This window comes from Oryctolagus cuniculus, chromosome 18, assembly GCF_964237555.1.
Source record: "Oryctolagus cuniculus chromosome 18, mOryCun1.1, whole genome shotgun sequence".
In the NCBI taxonomy this organism is placed as follows: domain Eukaryota; kingdom Metazoa; phylum Chordata; class Mammalia; order Lagomorpha; family Leporidae; genus Oryctolagus; species Oryctolagus cuniculus.
In genome coordinates, this window is record NC_091449.1 from 19,288,027 (window position 1) to 19,306,815 (window position 18,789).

General features: G+C 54.1%; 2 protein-coding genes across 3 annotated transcripts in view; one reads left to right on the top strand and one right to left on the bottom strand.

Moving 5' to 3' along the window:
• The window catches only part of LOC138846491 (transmembrane protein PMIS2-like), a 48,639-nt gene extending 36,646 nt beyond the window's left edge, over nucleotides 1-11,993 (bottom strand). The window contains exon 1 of one of the 2 annotated variants that reach the window (XR_011384010.1): nucleotides 11,880-11,991. The gene's annotated coding sequence lies outside the window, so the exon portion shown is untranslated. Of the gene's footprint in view, nucleotides 1-11,879 lie in introns of both variants that reach the window. The other variant, XM_070062455.1, reaches the window with a different exon arrangement.
• Nucleotides 11,994-12,006: 13 nt separating this feature from the next.
• HAUS5 (HAUS augmin like complex subunit 5) lies at nucleotides 12,007-18,018 on the top strand (the record flags this gene model as incomplete). Its single annotated transcript, XM_070062453.1, is given in 17 exon segments — nucleotides 12,007-12,173; nucleotides 12,744-12,806; nucleotides 12,899-12,931; nucleotides 13,015-13,039; nucleotides 13,609-13,714; nucleotides 13,795-13,954; nucleotides 15,253-15,322; nucleotides 15,412-15,494; nucleotides 15,968-16,025; nucleotides 16,170-16,294; nucleotides 16,491-16,554; nucleotides 16,646-16,776; nucleotides 16,952-17,114; nucleotides 17,259-17,339; nucleotides 17,427-17,572; nucleotides 17,710-17,821; nucleotides 17,901-18,018. Coding segments are annotated over 17 exon segments (1,636 nt in total), but the record flags the coding sequence as incomplete, so codon positions are not given.
• Between the last annotated feature and the right edge of the window lie 771 nt (nucleotides 18,019-18,789).

The following is an 18,789-nucleotide window of genomic DNA, read 5'->3' on the forward strand; positions in this document are numbered from 1 at the left end:
CGCCAGCCGCAACAGCCATTTGGGGGCTGAACCAATGAAAGGAAGACCTTTCTCTTTGTCTCTCTCTCTCTCTCTCACTAACTCTGCCCATCAAAAAAAAAAAAAAAAAAAAAAAAAAAAAAAAAAAAAGACATCACTTGGAATGCCTACGTCCAGTATCAGTGTCTGGGTTCAAGTCCCAGCTTCACTTCCCATTCTAGCTTCCTGCTCGTGTACATCCTGAAAGGCAGCCGGTGATGGCTCAAGTACTTGGGTCCCTGCCATCCACGTGGGAGACCTGCATTGAATTCTGGGCTCCTGGCTTTGGCCTGGTCCAGTCTGATTTGGGGAGTGAACCAGCGGATGGGAAATCCCTTTCTCTCTTTTTTTTTTTTTTTTTTTTTTTTTTTTTTGACAGGCAGAGTGGACAGTAAGAGAGAGAGAGAGACAGAGAGAAAGGTCTTCCTTTGCCGTTGGTTCACCCTCTAATGGCCGCCGCGGCCGGCGCACCGCACTGATCTGATGGCAGGAGCCAGGTGCTTCTCCTGGTCTCCCATGGGGTGCAGGGCCCAAGCACCTGGGCCATCCTCCACTGCCTTCCCAGGCCACAGCAGAGAGCTGGCCTGGAAGAGGGGCAACCAGGACAGAATCCAGTGCCCGACCGGGACTAGAACCTGGTGTGCCGGCGCCGCAAGGCGGAGGATTAGCCTACTGAACCGCGGTGCCGGCCCCCTTTCTCTTTCTCTTATTCTTGTTCTTGCTTGCACTCTCTGCCTTTCAAATAAGTAAATATATCAGAAGTGGGTGAGGGCTGCAATTTTTTTTTCTTTTTGAAATTTTATTTATTTATTTGATTTATTTGAGAGGTAGTTACAGACAGAAGGAGAGACAGAGAGAGGTCTTCCATCGGCTGGCTCACTCCCCAAATGACCGAAACAGCTGGAACTGGGCTGATCCGAAGCCAGGAGCTTCCTCTGGGTCTCCCATGTGGGTGCAGGGGCCCAAGGACTTGGGCTACCTTCCACTGCTTTTCCAGGCCATAGCAGAGAGCTGGATCAGAAGTGGAGCAGCCATGGCTCGAACCAGCGCCCATATGGGAAGCTGGCATGGCAGGCAGTGGCTTTACCCGCTACGCCACAGCACTGGCCCCATGGGGCTGCAGTTTTAAATAGGAGAATGGGTGCTGCCCCACTGACAACCTGACTCCTGAGCCAAGATTTACAGCACATAAGGAAATCAAACAGATATGTGAGGGACGGCAGTCCCAGGCAGAGAGAACTGCCAGGGCAAAAGGCTATTTCTGAGAGACAGTGAGGAAGCCAGCGCAGCTGAAGGACACGAGCAAGGTAGGGAATGCTCAGAGCTGAAGTCACGGGGGGGCGGGGGTAACAGAAAGCCCCTCAGAGAGTGCTTACCCCGCTCCAGTGACAGGAAGAGACACGTGACAAGCGAGGGACACAGGCTCTCTAGGACTTCGATGGGGAGCAGACTCTGGGGACAGCGGGATGAGAGGCGATGAAATGTCAGGCCAGGGGTGGAGAAGGGGTAGAGGAGAGGGCTGCATGAATCGTGGAGGCACAGTAAATAAGATCTGCTGAGTGACGTTTGGGTACGAGAAAGAGCCTCAGGACCCGGAGGGACACAGCTGCCAGGGGTGGAGTTGCCCCAAAGGCAGTGGGAAGAGGAATTCCCAGAAGGCAGCACCCCCCCCATCATCCTGAGATGGCTGGGATTCCAAAGAAAGAAGCACCAGGCACCAGGCACCAGGCTTCGAGTGATCCATCCAAAGCATTTATCCGGGAACTTGTCGATGGAGAGGCTGCAGCGCCCTCGCGAGGGGCAGTGAGGAAAAGGGATTCCTCCCCAGGAATTCCCACAGCCAGGGGCTTGCAGCAACTTGGAACAGGGACAAAGCCAATTTCTTTCAGTGTTTTGGGCAATAACCTACACAGCTTCATCAATGCTCCAGCTTGGGCTCAAGTCTGCTGGCAAAAGCCTGCAGGTAGCCGGGTCAGCCGTAGCCAAGGCACTCTGGGATTTTAGGTGAGGGCATAGAAAGCAAGGGGGAGCAATGGGGGGCCCTGCACTGCCATTGTATGAGATGAGGTAGGCGGAGAAAAGTCTGGGAGGGACAGAGTCACTCTAAGGTTTAGGAGCCAACTCTGGCTCAGAGATTGGTTCAGCAGAGGGGAATCTGGCCCTGCCTACACCAATGAGATTTAAGTGGCTTCTGGTCAAGAGAGGTGCCAGGGCTGGCTTTGCGATACAGCGGCTAACGCCACCTCCTGTGACACTGGCATCCCATATGGGCACCGGTTCACGTCTCAGCTGCTCCACTTCCGATCCAGCTCCCTGCTCATGTGCCTGGCAATGCAGCAGAGGATGGCCCAAGTGCTTGGGCCCTGCACCCACGTGGGAGACCCAGAGGAAGCTCCTGGCTCCTGGCTTCTGACGCCCAGTGCTGACTGTTGCAGCCATCTGGGGAGTGGACCAGAGAATGGAAGATCGATCTCTCTCTCTCTCTCTCTCTCTCTCTCTCACTCTGACATTCACAATAAATCTACAAAAAAAAAAAAAAAAAAAAAAAAAAAAACAGGAAAAAGGAGAGGGGGGCCTACCTCTTTCACGTTAGCTCCCAAAACCATATTCTCCCTAACCACAACCCCAAAGCATCCCGGGTAAGGCATTTTGCAACCATGTGGCCTGGGGGCTGGCAGGTGGGACAGAGCGAAGGAGGAAGTAAGAAGTATGGGAGGCAGAGGAGGAAGAAGATGAAACCTCAACCACATCACCAGTAAACCGTGTGCCAGCCAGGGAGTGCTCAAGGAGTTCTGTGGGTATGATCTCACTTAAACCCCATAATGACACTGAAAAGTACTTGGGCCAGCACTGTGGCATAGTGGGTTAAGAGCCACCTGCAGTGCCACATCCCTCATGGGCACCGGTTCATGTTCCGGCTGCTCCACTTCCCACTAAGCTCCCTCCTGATACACCTGGGAAAGCAGCAGAAGACGGCCCAAGTCTTTGGGCCCCTGTACCCACGTGGGAGACCTGGATGAAACTTCAGACTCCTGGCTTTGGTCTGGCCCAGCCCTGGCTATTGCAGCCATTTGAGAAGTAAACCAGCAAATTCTCTCTCTCTTTCTCTCTCTCTCTCGCTCTCTCGCTCTCTTGCTCTCTTGCTCTCTTGCTCTCTTTCTCTGTAATTCTGCCTTTCAAATAAAAAAATTAATTTTTTACAATTTTAAGTACTTTTATTGTCTCCAATTCATCAGTGAGGGAACTGAAGCCAGAGATGTTGAGAGATTTGCACAAGGTCATTTGCACAGCTTTGTGACAGTGCGGCCAGCATTTGAATTCAAGCAAACTGTAGGGTCTTTGCTCATAGTCACTGCTTTCCAGTGTTCGACCTACTAGATTCCACATTTCCTGAACCAGTGCACTCTGAGCCAGTGAATTACATGGGAGACATGTGTTTAACTTTTCTAAAACTGCCATACAGAAAAGGGAATTGTTTATTTCAGATTAAAAGATTACCATTGCCAATTTAAAAAAAAAAAAAAAGAACTGCCAATGTGCTTTCCAAAGTAATTTTACCATCTTACATTTCTTTAAAAAAAAAAAAAAAGGATTTATTTATTTATTTATTTGAGAGGTAGAGTTACAGACAATGAGAGGGAGAGACAGAGAGAGAGAGGTCTTCCTTCCGTTGGTTCACTCCCCAAATGGCCGAAACAGCCAGAGCTGCACCGATCTGAAGCCAGGAGCCAGGTGCTTCTTCCCGGTCTCTCATTCGGGTGCAGGGGCCCAAGGACTTGGGCCATCTTCTACTGCTTTCTCAGGCCACAACAGAGAGCTGGATAGGAAGAGGAGAAGTTGGGACTAGAACCGGCACCCATATGGGATGCCGGCACTGCAGGCACAGGATTAACCTACTGTGCCATGGCGCTGGCCCCACCATCTTACATTTCTATCTGCCATGTCTGAGAGTTCCAGTTGTTCCATATCCCTATCAACATTTGGTGTCATTAGTCTTTGTAGTGTTAGTCATTCCAGGAGGTATGTCATTGTGATTTTAACTTGCATTTCCCTAATGACTAACAGTATTATATTTTCAAGTACTCCTTTACCACCTATATATCTATTTGGTGTTCTATGTATTCAAATCTTTTGCCCATTTTTATTGTATTTTTTCTTTTTTTTTTTTATTATTGCGGTTTAAGCATTCATGACATATTATAGAATCTGTCATATCTTCTGTCAAATGTGATATACAGGGGCTGGCGCTGTGGCATAGCTCTGGTTTTTAAAAAGATTATTATTTATTTTTATTATTATTATTATGCATTTTAAAACATTTATTTATTTACTTGAAAGTCAGAGTTACACAGAGAGAAGGAGAGGCAGGGGTGAGAGACAGGTCTTCCATCCACTGGTTCACTCCTAATTGGCCGCAACAGCCTGAGCTGTGCCAATCCGAAGCCAGGAGCCAGGAGCTTCTTCCGGGTCTCCCACACAGGTGCAGGGGCCCAAGGACCTGGGCCATCTTCCACTGCTTTCCCAGGCCATAGCAGAGAGCTGGATGGGAAGTGGAGCAGCCGGGACTGGAACTGGCACTCATATGGGATGCCAGCACTACAGGTGATGGCTTTACCCGCTACGCCACAGCGCTGGCCCCATAAATAAATATTTTTTAAATGTGATATATAAATACCACCTCTAATCTGTAGCTTGTCTTTTCAATCTCTTACTGAGGACTTTTGAATAACAGAAGAATTAACTTTAGTGAAGACCAATTTTAACAATTTTTTAAGGAATAATGCTTTTGTTAATATTCTAAGAAATCCATGCCTAAATATTTTCTCCAATATTCTCCTCTAGAAGTTTTGCATTTGGGGCCAGTGCTGCGGCAGAGCAGGTAAAGCCACTACCTGCAATGATGGCATCCCATATGTGTGGAAGTTCAAGTCCCAGCTGCTCCACATCCAATCCAGCTCCCTGCTAATGCGCCTGGGAAGGCAGCAGATGGTGGCCCAAATGCTTGGGCCCCTACACCCATGTAGAAGACCCAGATGAAGCTTCTGGCTCTTGACTCTGGTCTGGCTCAGTCCTGACCATTGTAGACATTTGGGGAGTAGATCAGTGGATGGAAGACCTCTCTCTCTCTCTCTCGCTCTCTCTCTCTCTGTCTCTCTCTCTCTAACTCTGCCTTTCAAATAAATAATTTTTTTAAAGATTTATTCATTTGAAACTCAGAGTTACAGAGACAGAGAGACAGAGAGAGAGAGAGAGAGGTCTTCGATCCACGGGCTCACTCCCTAGATGGCTGCAACGACCAGAACTGGGCTGATCCAAAGCCAGGAGCCAAGACCTTCTTCCGAGTCCCTATATGGGGCCCAAGGACTTGGACCATCTTCCACTGCTTTCCCTGGACATGGTAGAGCTGGATCGGAAGTGGAGCAGTCAGAATTCAAACCGGCACCCATATGGGATGCTGGCACTGAAGGCAGCAACTTTACCCACTATGCCAACAGCAGCTGGCCCCATAATTTTTTTAAAAAAAGAAGTTTTAGGGCCGGCGCCACGGCTCAATAGGCTAATCTTCCACCTGCGGCGCCGGCACACTGGGTTCTAGTCCTGGTCGGGACACCAGATTCTGTCCCGGTTGCCTCTCTTCCAGGCCAACTCTCTGCTGTGGCCCGGGAGTGCAGTGGAGGATGGCCCAAGTGCTTGGGCCCTGCACCCCATGGAAGACCAGGAGAAGCACCTGGCTCCTGCCTTCAGATCAGCGCGGTGCGCCGGCCTCAGCGCACCAGCTGCGGCGTGCCAGCCACGGCGGCCATTGGAGGGTGAACCAACGGCAAAGGAAGACCTTTCTCTCTCTCTCTCTCTCTCTCACTGTCCACTCTGCCTGTCAAAAAAAAAAAAAAAAAAAAGTTTTACATCTAGGCTTAAGATCCAGGTTGAGTTCATTTTTATTTAGTGCAAAGTATGGATCTAGGTACATTTTTCTGCATATGGATATTCAATTATTCCAGCACCGTTTGATGAAAATGCTAGATTTCTTCACTGAATTGCCTATGAACCTTTAAAAAACTCAGCTGTCCATGGATATCTTCCTCTGTTTCTGGACCAAGGACATAATATTCCTTTCCATTAATTTACTTGCCTCTCTTGAAGCTAACCACGCTGTCTTTATTACTGTGATTTCATAACAAGCCTTGAATTGAGAGTGCAGATTCTCCATCTCTGTCCTTCTTTCTCAAAGGTGTTTCGCCTATTCTAGTTATTTTATTTCCAAATGAATTTTTGAATAACCTTCCATTTCTAAAAGAAAAAAAAGGTCTATGCATATTATTATTGAAATTTCATTGACACTATAAGTCAATTTGAGAACTGACATCTCAATATTTTGTCTTCTCATCTAAGAACAGTCAATCTCCCCATTTATATAGACCTCTTTCAATTTCTCTTAGCAATGTTTTGTAGCTTCCAAGGTACACATCTTAAATACCTTTCATCAGATTCATCCTGAAGTATTTTTCCCTCCTTTTTTAAAGTTTATTTGTTTTCACTTGAAAGGCAGAATGAAATGGGTGGGGGGGCAGGTACACTTGCATATGCTGGTTCACTCCCCAGATGCCGTAATAGGCAGAGCTGGGCCAGGCTAAACCCAGGAGCCTGGAACCTCATCCTGGCCTCCCACATGGGTGGAGGCACCCAAGCACTTGGGCCATTTTCCATTGCTTTCCCAGGTACAACAGCAGGGAGCTGGATCGAAGTGGAGCAACTGGGGCTCAAAAACTGGCACTCTAATATGGGATACCAGAGTTGCAGGTGGTGGCTTAATCCACTGTACCACATCAGCCCCGACACTTGATGGACTTCTGTTTATATTGTTTTTCTTTCATTGGTTCAATTTTGGAAGTTCTTATTACAATGTCTTCAAGTTCAATTTTGGAAGTTCTTATTACAATGTCTTCAAGTTCAGTTATCTTTTATCCAGCAATTGCTCTTTTGCTATTATTCTCATCCAGGGTATTTTATCTCAGACATTGAGTTTTCATCTCCAGAAGCTCAATTTGGATTTTATAACTTCCTTGTTCTTGTCTTTCTAAATGTTAAGTATTCCCTCTAGCTTTTTATTCTTATGTAATATATTACAATAGCTATTTTATTATCTTTGCTAATTCTATCATTTGAGTCCCTTTGGGGTCAGTGTTTTGAATAAATTCTTAAGTATTTAAAAAAAATTTTTTCAGCCGGCGCCGCGGCTCACTAGGCTAATCCTCCGCCTTGCAGCGCCGGCACACCAGGTTCTAGTCCCGGTCAGGGCACCGGATTCTGTCCCAGTTGCCTCTCTTCCAGGCCAGCTCTCTGCTGTGGCCCAGGAAGGCAGTGGAGGATGGCCCAAGTGCTTGGGCCCTGCACCCGCATGGGAGACCAGGAGAAGCACCTGGCTCCTGCCTTCGGATCAGCATGGTGCGCCGGCCGCAGCGCGCCGGCCGTGGCGGCCATTGGAGGGTGAACCAACGGCAAAGGAAGACCTTTCTCTCTGTCTCTCTCTCACTATCCACTCTGCCTGTCAAAAAAAAATTTTTTTTCAAAATTTATTTACTTGAAAGAGTTACACAGAGAGAGTAAGAGACAGAGAGAGAGAAAAAGATCTTTCACCCATGGGTTCACTCCACAAATAGCGGAGGCTGGGCCAGGCCAAAGTCAGGAGACGGGAGGTCTTCCAGGTTTCTGACATGGATGCCAGAGCCCAAGCACGTGGGCCAGCTTCCTCTGCTCTCCCGGATACATTAGCAGGGAGGTGGAGTGGAAGTGTAGCAGTCAGGTCTAGAACCAGCACCTATATGGGATTCCGGCGTCACAGGCAGCAGCTTTACCTGCTACACCACAGCACTAGCCCCTAAGTCGGTTTTAAATTGTTTTCTTGTCATCATGTGCCATATTTTCCTGCTCTTTTATGACTTTTTTTATTAATGCCAAATACCGTTCATTTTACATTGCTGAGTTCTGGATTCTTTTGTATTTCTATAAATACTTGAATTTTTCTCTGGAATGTAGTTAATCAACAGCTTGATCCTTTCAGGTTTTGCTTCTTTTTTAAGATATTTATTTATTTGAAAAGGCAGAGCTACAGAAAGAGGAGAGAGAGAGAAAGAGAGAGGAAGAGATATCTTCCATCTGCTGGTTCTCTCTGAAGCCAGGAGCCAGCAGCTTCATCCAGGTCTCCCAGGTGGGTGCAGGGGCCCAAAGATTCGGGCCATCTTCAGCTGCTTTCCCAGGTGCAACAGGAGGGAGCAGGATCAGAAGTGGAGCAGCTGGGACTTGAACCGTCGCCCATTTGGGATGCCATTGCCCATCTGGGATGCTGGCACTGCAGGTGGAGGCTTAACCTATGCCACAGCAATGGCCCCTCAGGTCTCGCTTTTAAGCTTTGTTAGTTAGCATGAGAGAAGCATTTTGTCTAGGGCTAATCTTTCCCTGCTACTGAGGCAAGACCCTCCCCCAAAGCCCACTGAATTACGTAGTTTTCCACTTGGGCTGGTGGGACCAGCCACTTTCCTTGGCTTCCTGTGGGCTCCTCCCCTCTGTTACATTCATGGCTCTCCGCAAAGTCTCACCTACATTCTTGCATCAGCCAGATGTCCACAGATCTGCGGAGTCCTCTCCCTGAGCTGTTCTCTCCTTGCCAGTCCTCTGCTCACACACTCTAGCTGCTCGGCTCCCAAGCACGCCTGCCCCCATCTCTAACGTGGGGGGCTCTGCCTGAGGCAGTAAGTTAGGGCAATCTTGGGGCACAGCTTGTGTTTCCCTTCTCTCAGGGATCCCTGTCCTCTACTGCAAGATATTCAATGTTTTCAAGGCTACTGTTTCACACTTTATTGTTAAGATTTGTCTGTCGGAAAGGTAAACCAACAGAAAGAATCTTCCATCCACTGATTCATTCCCCAATGGCCACACAACCAGGTCTCGGCCAGGCCAAAGCCAGGAGCCAGAACTCTATCTGGGTCTCCCACAGGGGCAGCAGAGGCCCAAGAACTCGTCCACTGCCTTCCCAGGCACATTAGCAGGTGGCTGGATTGGAAGCAGAGCCACCAAGACTTGAACTCCAATATGCGATACCAGCATGGAACCCACTGCACCGCAACACCAGCTCCCCCATACATTTTTTAAAGTTCATTGATTTTTATTTATTTGAAAGAGTAACAGAAAGAGAGAGAGATATCTCCCACACTCTGGTTTACTTCCAGCCAGGGCTGGACCAAGTCAAATCCAGGAACTGGGAAGTGCATCCCAGTTTCCCAATACGTGGCAGGGACCCAAGTACTTGCGCCATCACCTGCTGCCTCCCAGGATGAGCAATAGCAGGCAGCTGGATCAGAAGCAGAGGTAGGGCCGGCGCCGCGGCTCACTAGGCTAATCCTCCGCCTTGCGGCGCCGGCACACCGGGTTCTAGTCCCGGACGGGGCGCCGGATTCTGTCCCGGTTGCCCCTCTTCCAGGCCAGCTCTCTGCTGTGGCCTGGGAGTGCAGTGGAGGACGGCCCAAGTGCTTGGGCCCTGCACCCCATGGGAGACCAGGATAAGTACCTGGCTCCCGCCTTCGGATCAGCGCGGTGCGCCAGCCGCAGTGCACTGGCCGCAGCGGCCATTGGAGGGTGAACCAATGGCAAAGGAAGACCTTTCTCTCTGTCTCTCTCTCTCACTGTCCACTCTGCCTGTCAAAAAATAAAAAAAAAAAAAAAAAAAAAAAAAAAAAAAGAAGCAGAGGTGGGACTCCATCACAAACTGATATGGATGTGGGCATCAGAAGCAACAGCTTAACCCATGGCGCCCACCCCTGTTTCATATTCCATTTTAAAAAGTGCTTCAAATAAATTAATCTTGCCCCCATTATTCAATTTTAGCTAGAAGCAGAAAACGTTTCTAATTTTCTTAAGGATTTGCTTATTTATTTATTTGAAATGCAGAGCAACAGAGAGGATACGGAGATTTCCCATCTGCTGGTTCACTCACCAATTGTCTGCAACAGCCAGGGCTGGGCCAGGCTGAAGCCAGGAGCCAGGAGCTCCACCCCATGTGGTTGAGCTGAGAACTTCATCTCTGTCTCCCACATGGGTACCTGATGCATCATCTGCGGCTTCCCAGGTGCACAAGCAGGGAGCTACACTGGAAGTGGAGTAGCAGGGACTCCCAACTGGCACTCTGATGAGTTGTAGGCATCCCAAGAGGTGGCGTACCACTGCACCACATCTACCCTCGCTATTAATTTTTTGTCAGTCTTTATTACCTGATCTTGGTTTCTGGTCTACAATGATATTTTTGGTAACTTAGGAGATGTTTAAAAAATGTGTGCAAAAAGATGTGATTGAATCAGCTGTAGGAACAACCTGGATAAAACAGATGGGCTGGGGTGGACCTGGGCTACTGGGGAGGGCCTGTAGCTACCATCTCCCTTGAGAGAGTGAGGAGCAGGGCCTGACGTGGCACAGAGCGTTAAGCCATCGCCGATAATGCCAACATCCCATATGAACACTAAATTGAGTCCTGGCTGCTCCATTTCTGACCCAGCTCCCCGAACCCAGTGCACCTGGGAAAGCAGTGGAAATATGACCCAAGAACTTGGGCCCTTGAACCCACGTGGGAGACCTGTGGCCTGGCCCAGTCCTGGTTATTGAGACCATGTCGGGAGTGAAAGAGTGGATAGAAGATGCCACTCTCTCTTCCTGCCTCTCTCTAATTCTGCCCTCCAAATAAAATAAAATAAACTTTAAAAAGAAAAAAAGTGTGCAGAGGCTTTGTCTTGGGAGGTGAAGGGAGAGTACTGAAGGTAAGCCTTCCAACATGACCACATCCACTGCACTCTAGCCATCAAACATATTAATATACTTCCAAATCACACATGAAACATCATTTATATAACCAGTAGGCCAAAACAGTTTTCAAGAAAATGGATTAGGGCCAGCGCTGTGGTGTAGCAGGTTAAGCTGCGGCCTGCAACGCTGGCATTCCATATGGGCACTGGCTCAAGTCCTGGCTGCTCCACTTCCAATCCAGCTCCTTGCTGATGCATCCTGGGAAAGCAGCAGAAGATGGCCCAAGTGCTTGAAACCCTGCCTCCCACGTGGGAGACCCAGAAGCTCCTGGCTTCAACCTGGTCCAGCCCTGGTCATTGTGGCCATTTGAGGAGTAAACCAACAGATGGAAGATCTTTCTCTCCATAGCTCTGCCTTTCAAATGAATAAAGAATTGAAAAAAAAGAAAGAAAGAAAATTGACCTTACTTTGTTCTTTCTAATATTTTCAGGTGGCTCTTTCTCCAGCCTTGGGCAACTCCCTCGCCTACATCCATTTACCAGTGTCTTCTCCACTGGTTGTTCACGTCCACTTCTCTGCCCTAACCTAGTGGGCGCCCCGGGAACCCAGCCCTCGTGCTGACCGCGGGCGTCCCTTCGCCTCTCTCACTCCCTGGGTCCCACGTGGACTCACCCCTCCTGTTTGCCTCGTCCCATCCCTAGCTGCGGGGAGTTCCCTACGACGGAACACCTGCCACTGCGGTGTCCCCGCACCATGCACTCCATGACTCTGTGCGGAGAGGTGAGCAAGAAGGAATACGCGAAGAATGCGTGCCGTGGCAACACCTGGGAACTACCTGCCCGCCACCCAGACAACAGCCCACTGGTCTGAAACCGAGAGCAGTAAGCCTGGCACCTTCTCGTCTGGGTCTCGTCCTCCAAGAATGCCAGGTAGCCCCGTTCTACCCTAGCCCTAGCCCTGACCCTGACCCTGACCCTGACCCTGACCCTAACCCTAACCCGAGAAAAATAAGAGAGGCTTTAAGGAGCGGAAGGACGACGGGCGGCGAGCGGCCGTCTCCACACCCTTTTCACCTGCACTCGACGGGACCCGGCCGGGGGCAGCGACAGCCACAAGATCCAGCAGCGCCCTCCCGAGGGCAGGCAGCGCGGGCGCCGGCGGTCTGCTCGGTGATTGGCTGCGCCGGCGCCGGCGCGCTCCTGACGTCAGAGGCGCGCGCCGCGCTTGAAGAGAGTGCGGGAGGCGGCGGCCGCTCCCGGGGCTGCTGTCATGGAGCTAGCGCAGGCAGCGCGGGAACTGGGCTGCTGGGCGGCCGACGAGATGGGAGTGCCCGCGGCAGCCCGGGCCCCGGAGTCGACGCTGCGCAGGTGAGGCCCGCGCCGGGGCTGAGACAGCCTCCCAGAGGGAGAAACCCGCGCCTTCATGGAGGACCCGACCACTGTCGCCCATTGAGAATGACCCCGAGTTAGCAAGCGCCGCCTTCTTTGTTCGGGAAGACGCCCTGGTGGGGACCCCACACTCCCGCCTCCCGCCAGCGCGGCGGCGCCGGAGAGGATCTGGCAGGAGTTCGTGAATACCCCGGCCCGGGTGGGAATGGGCTCTCCAGGGTGAAAATAAGACTTTCTCTCAGCTCCTCCCCACCCCCAGGCCACCCTAGCCGAAAGACAGGGACTGAATCAGAGCGAGTATGGCCCACATCTGGTCGTGGGAAGGACTGGCTAATCCTCCCCCGAGGAAATGAAGACCTCCACCCCACACACAGACACACACACACTTGATGAGAAGCCCACCCTCTCCGGGTCTAACAGTGCCCCAGGGGGGGGAGTATGTTACCCCGCAAAGATTCCCCTCCGCCCGGAAGTGAGAACTCCCTCATGAAGACTCCCAGGAGTGAGGGTCTTCCTCCCTGGGCACACCCTTACACACTGTCCCCGCAGGCTGTGTCTGGGCCAGGGGGCTGAAATCTGGGCCTACATCTTGCGACACGTGCACAGTCAGAGGTGAGCTGGGCTGGGGTGAGGGGTGGGGGATGGGGTCGGGCACATCCCCCCCCCCCCCCGTAACTCCTCCTCCTTCCACCTCCCTGCTCTAGGAGTGTTAAGAAGATCCGAGGGAACCTGCTCTGGTAAGTGCCTTTCGGGGCTGCCCCAGCCCTGTCACCCTCCCTGGACCCCCAGGCAGACTCTGACCCTGGCCTCCTCTCCTTAGGTACGGCCACCAGGACAGTCCAGAGGTGAGAGCTCGTGCTGTAAGAGTCTCTTCCATCCGAAGAAGAGCTTGCAGCTCTTTGGCTCTGGGCCCAGCCTGCTGCTGGGGGCTGCTGGGGACCCTGCTGCCTCCCGCACCCTCGGGGCTTGGAGTCCAGGGGTGGACAGCCATGACCTGGGGTCTGGATTTGTGCAGTCAAAGCTGGTGAGAGGAGTTGGGGAGAATCGGGAGAGATGCTCAGGCCAGTGCTGGACCCAGTGGGTGCAAGAGGCCCAGATGACCTCTGAGGGGAGTTCCCAGAAGCCCCTGGGTGTTCTGGTTGTGGGTCTCAGGCAGGAGGTCAGGTCTGAGACAGAGATGTAGGGGTCAGCAGAGCAGAGACAGGAAACAGGCTGGGACGGTGGGTGAGGCAACCCCAGCAGGAAGGAGGCAGCCGGGAGAGCATCTTAGTTCTCTCCAGCACACAGCTGCTCTGGGAAAACCCTGTGCCGCCCCGCCCCTGGCAGGTCGGAGCCTGGGGCCCCACACAAGCCAGTCAGGCTAGGCTCAGCCCCAGTCAGTCTGTGCGTCTGATCCTGAACCTGATCCTACCAGGTCCGTCGGAAGTCGGAGCTGGAGGCCACGGTGGCCCGCCTGCGGGCAGAGATCCGAGAGTTGGACCAGAGCCTGGAGCTGATGGAGCGGGAGAATGAGGCTCACGGTGACCTACAGGGGCAGGCAGATGGGTGGTGGGACATGGGAGAGGGGAAGTGCTGGCAGCCACCCCTGTTCCTCCCATAGAAGCGGCTGTGGAGCAGGCAGTGCAGACCGTGCGAGACACCCAGCGTCGTGCTGTCCTCCTCCGGGCCCAAGCAGGGGCCATGAGAAGACAGCAGCGTGGGCTCCAGGACCCCATGCAGCGGCTGCAGAATCAGCTCAGCCGCCTGCAGGACATAGAGAGGTAGGCCTCGGGTGTCCAGGGAAGCCCCCCAGGCTGGCCGGCCAGCCCTTTGGCTTAGGGACCCAGTGCTTTGGTCCCTGCTGGGATTCCGGGACACTGAGCTCCCATCCTTAGGACTCAAGGTCCCTGAGGCCAGGGAGATTTGTCATCTCAGTCACCTGTATCTCTAGTGCCCAGAATAGTGCCAGCGGTGTCTCTAGGGAGCAAAGGACAAGCCTAGCCCTCCTGAGCCCCCTCTCTGATGGGGAGAAGACAAATCGCAAACTGGAAACAGACCCTGTAGTTCCCGGTAGAGAGAAATTCCTTGAAGACAGGGTGATGCAGTACAAAGGAGGGCCTCTCTGAGGAGGTCACGGTTGGGAGAGGGAACAAGAAGAGCAGAGGCCTAGAGCTTGGTGTGCGGGAAGAGCAGCCAGAGGCCAGCTCAGCTCCGGATCTGCAGGCGACAGGTAGAACACAGGAGGTGAGTTTGAAGAAGTGGGCAGAGCAGAGACCCGTGGAGGCTGTGGCAGTGAAGACGAGGGGACCCGGTCCATGCCCCGGCACGGCTACTGAAAGCACATGACCTTGGGCAAGATATTTAACTTTTCTGTGCCTCAGTTTCTAAATGATATGGAATGGGATAGTATTACTACCAACCTTACGGGGTAGATGATAGGTGAGTTATAGCTCGTAAAATGCTTTACAGGGTGCCGGTCAACCCTTCTTATTCTGAGAGATGGGAAAGCACCAGATTGCTTTGGAGGGTTTTGAACAGTGGCATGATCTTCCTTGTGCTCTAATATTTTACTCTTTATTTATTTTAGTTAAAAGGTAGAGAGACAGAGATCTGCCATCCACTGACTCAATCCCCAAATACCTGCAACAGCCTGGACTGGGCCAGGCCAAAATCAGGAGCCAGGAGCGCAATCCGGGTCTCTCCTATGAGTGGTCGAGACCCAGCTACTTGAGCCCTTGCGGGCCGCCTCCTAGGGTGCGCATCAGCAGGCTCAACCTGAGCTCTCCAGTGCGGGAGGCAGGTGTCCCGGCAGCATCACAGTCTGCACCGAATGCCTGCCCTCTCAGGTTGTGACAGAGCCATTGACCGCTGGGTGGAGAACAGACCACAGGGGCTGAGCGGGGAGACCGGGGAAGAGGCTAAGGCAGTCTTCAAGCCGGGAGGTGGCGGGGACCTGGCATCCAGGCGTGGTGATCCTCGGCTGGTCTCGCTGGCAGTGGGGTAGGGATGGGGCATAGACATCTGCTCTCCCCGCCTCCCCCTCCTGGGAACCCTGCCGCAGCTCTGTTCCTCCCTTCAGGAAGGGCAAGGTGGATGTGACCTTTGGACCCCTGACATCAGCATCCCTGGGCCTGGAGCCCGTGGTCCTGGTAAGAGTCCTGGGCCATGGAGGAAGGCAGGGGAGCCCAGGATCAAGCAGATGCCCGGGTCCCCTTCACACCCCATCCTCTTCTCCCAGTGTGATGTCCGAACAGTCTGCACCCTCCGGGCCCAGTTCTTGCAGAACCTCTTGATTCCGCAGGCCAGGGAAGGCAACACCCTGTGAGTATCTCCCAGACCCCAGGTCCCTCCATAAACCCGGGCCTTGAGGAGACCATTTGTTTATTGGTTCCTCAGACAGAGCTGGGCTCTGGCAGTCCCAGGCCCTCTCTGACAGGGCTTCCAGGCTGGGAAGAAAAGACCCAACACACTCAGTGATGTCCTGATAGTTAGGGCTGTTGGCTCAGGGGTCGGTGGGGGGGCCTGCTGAGGCCCTGCATACCCAGCTAAGGAGGCAGGGCGGGGAGGACTCTCTGGTGAGGAGGCGTAGCTGTGGTAAGGGGTTAAGAGGTTGTCCCAGGTAAACCACACAGGTAAAAGTCCCAAGGCCAGCAAGCTGGTAGGGTTGGGGAGCTCCAGGCTAAGCAGACATGGCTGGGGACAGGGACAGCCCCTCCCTTGGAGGGTGGTGGGGTAATCAGAGGAACAGCTCATGTGACTTAGAACATTCTCCGTCCACCCTCTCGACCCCACAGAACCGCTCACGATGACCACTTTGGAACTTCCTACCAGCAGTGGCTTAGCTCAGTGGAGGTGAGGGCCAGGGCTCTCAGGAAAGGCCGCGCCCCCAGCCCCGTGATCCACCCTTGGGGTGCCAGGACCTGACTCTGGATCCCATGGGCTCCCAGCCCCAGCCCTGCTCTAGTCTGCCCTGACTTTCCTCCTCTCTCCCACCAGACACTGCTGACGAACCATCCCCCAGGCCACGTCCTGGCTGCCTTGGAGCACCTGGCCGCAGAGCGGGAGTCAGAGATTCGGTCCCTGTGCGGCGGGCAGGGGCTCAGAGACGTGGAGGTCCCCAGGTATGGACTGGAGTGTTCCTGCAGGCGCAGCAGATGGGCGGGGGAGCTGGGACAGGGTCACAGCCAAGCATCACCTTCTGAGAGGGGCAGAAGGGAAACCCAGTGCCCAGCGTGGCAGGCGGGCTAATCCTAGCCACCCCAGGCACCGAGGCAGGCGCGCTGGCCTGCTCCCTCAGCTGCTTTGTCCTTGCCCCAGGCCTCAGGCCCTGGACCAGTCAGACTCCAGCCAGGCCCTGCCGTCCATGGCGCAGCTCATCCAGGTAACCCCTGGCTGCAGCCCCTCCCACCCCACTCAGTCTCCTCACCACCGTGGACCACACCCACCCTGACTTTGCAACCATCCCCCACCAGGAGGGCTGGCGGACTGTGGGCTCACTGGTCTCCCAGCGGGGCACCCTGCTCAAGGAGCGTCAAGTCCTGAGAAGGCGCCTCCAGAGCCTGGTGGAGGAGGTGGAGAGACACACCCTGGGATCCAGCGAGAGGTGAGGGGCAGGGGCCTCTGGGCCTGTCCTCTCGCAGGCGTCTTGGGATTTTGGCCTTGTCCCGCCCTGTGACTCCCCTCTGTCTCCGTGCGCAGCCCTGCAGAGCTCGTCTCCCTCCCCCGGTGTGCATCTCAGCCCGCCTCCTCTCCTTTACTCCCTTGCGCGTGTCCCCCAGGCAGGCGCTGATGCTGGGGCTGCGGAGCTGTGGCCTGTGGGCAGAGCTCAAGGCCCTGCGTGCCCAGAGCCAGGAGCTGGAGGAGGCAGCTGGGCGGCAGCAGCTTCTGCTGAGGGAGCTGCAGGCCAAACAGCAGCGGATCCTGCGCTGGCGCCGGCTGGTGGTGAGAGACGGGGCTCGGGCGAAGTGGCGGGGCCTGAGCGTCCAGAAAGGGGCTCCTGGGAGGAGGGGGCAGCACCTGTGCGGGCGGGGCAGGGGCTGGGAGGAGTGGAGAGGAGGCCTTAGTCTCGAGGCCTCGTGCTTCCAGGAGGAGACACAGCAGCAGATCCGCCTGCTCATCAAGGGCAACTCAGCCAGCAAGACCCGCCTGTGCCGGAGCCCCGGGGAGGTGAGGTGGGGATGGGCGGGGTCTGAGGACGGACGGGTGTGACGGAGTGGACTGGGCCGACCCAGCCGTCCCGCCCCACCCCCCCAGGTGCTGGCCCTGGTGCAGCGGAAGCTGGTCCCCACGGCTGAGGCGGTGGCACCGCAGACTCGGGAGCTGCTCCGCTGTCTGGAGGAGGAAGGCCGTCACCTGCCCCACCTTCCGCTGAGCACCCTGCTGCGGCGCAGCCCCGGAGGGTGAGGCTGCCCCCACCCCGCACCCCTGCCGTGGTTGCCAGCTCAGACTGTTGTCCTCGGCCCCAGTCGCCTCCAAATTCCTGGGTCCCCACAGCTTTGAGAACCCAGGCCTGAGCCTACCTGAACTTTGCCCCCAGGTTGGAACCCCTGCCCACGATCCTCCCATCCATCTACCAGCTGCACCCTGCGTCCCCGCAGGGCTCCAGCCTCACAGCGCTGGGCCACACACTGGGCCTTCCCCGGGGGAAGGTGAGTACCTGTGCCCTGGGACTTAGCCGCCTCCCTCATCCCCACTCCCACTCAAGTGCCGGTCTGTCCGCTCCTCCAGGCAGCAGAGCTGCTCCTGCCGAGGGCTGCCTCTCTTCGCAAGGACCTTCTGTTCCTCCAGGACCAGCGGAGCCTCCAGTGCTGGAAGACCGGGCTGCCGCCGGGACCATCCACCCAGGGTAGGCCCGCCCTGCTTCCCCCATGCAGCACCTGCCCTACCCCAGGACTGCTGGCCTCGAGAAGTGACAGCAAACAGATCCCTCACGTACACAGCACTTACTGTGTCCTGAGCGTTTTACACACATGTCCGGTAACCCGTGCATAAGCGCTGCTGGTCTCCCGTTTTAGGAAGGGGGGCAGAGCTGGACTTGAATCCAGGCAGTCTGCCATGGGTCAGTGCTCCCAGTCACTATGCAGCACCGCCCATCAAATTGCCAAGTCTTCAAATAGGTTACTTGAGTGACTAAGTCTGGGTGCGGAGTTAACCTACCTAGATTCTCTTCCCAGCCCTGTCTCCTCTTAGCTCTGTGACCCCCTGTGCCTCCGTCTCCTCTTCAGTGGAATGAGCATCTGACAGTGTCTTGCAGAGTGGCCGGGAGGGCGAGGTCAGGTCACCCCCAGGGTGCTGAGAACAGTGCCTGGTATGCAGTAGGCACCTGTGTTTCTGGGGCGATGGAAACGGCTTTCTGCACACACACACATGGACTCTGCGTCCTGGGGTGATTGTGACACACACACGCACACGCACACGCACACATGATCTCTGCGTCCTGGGGCGATTGTGACACACACACACACACACACACGGTCTCCCTGAGTCCCGGGATGATTCTGACAGCTGTCTGCACACACACACACCATCTCTCTGCGTCCTGGGGCGATTATGACACACACACACACATACACACACACACACACATGTCTCTGCAAGTCCTTCCATGAGGGAAGGG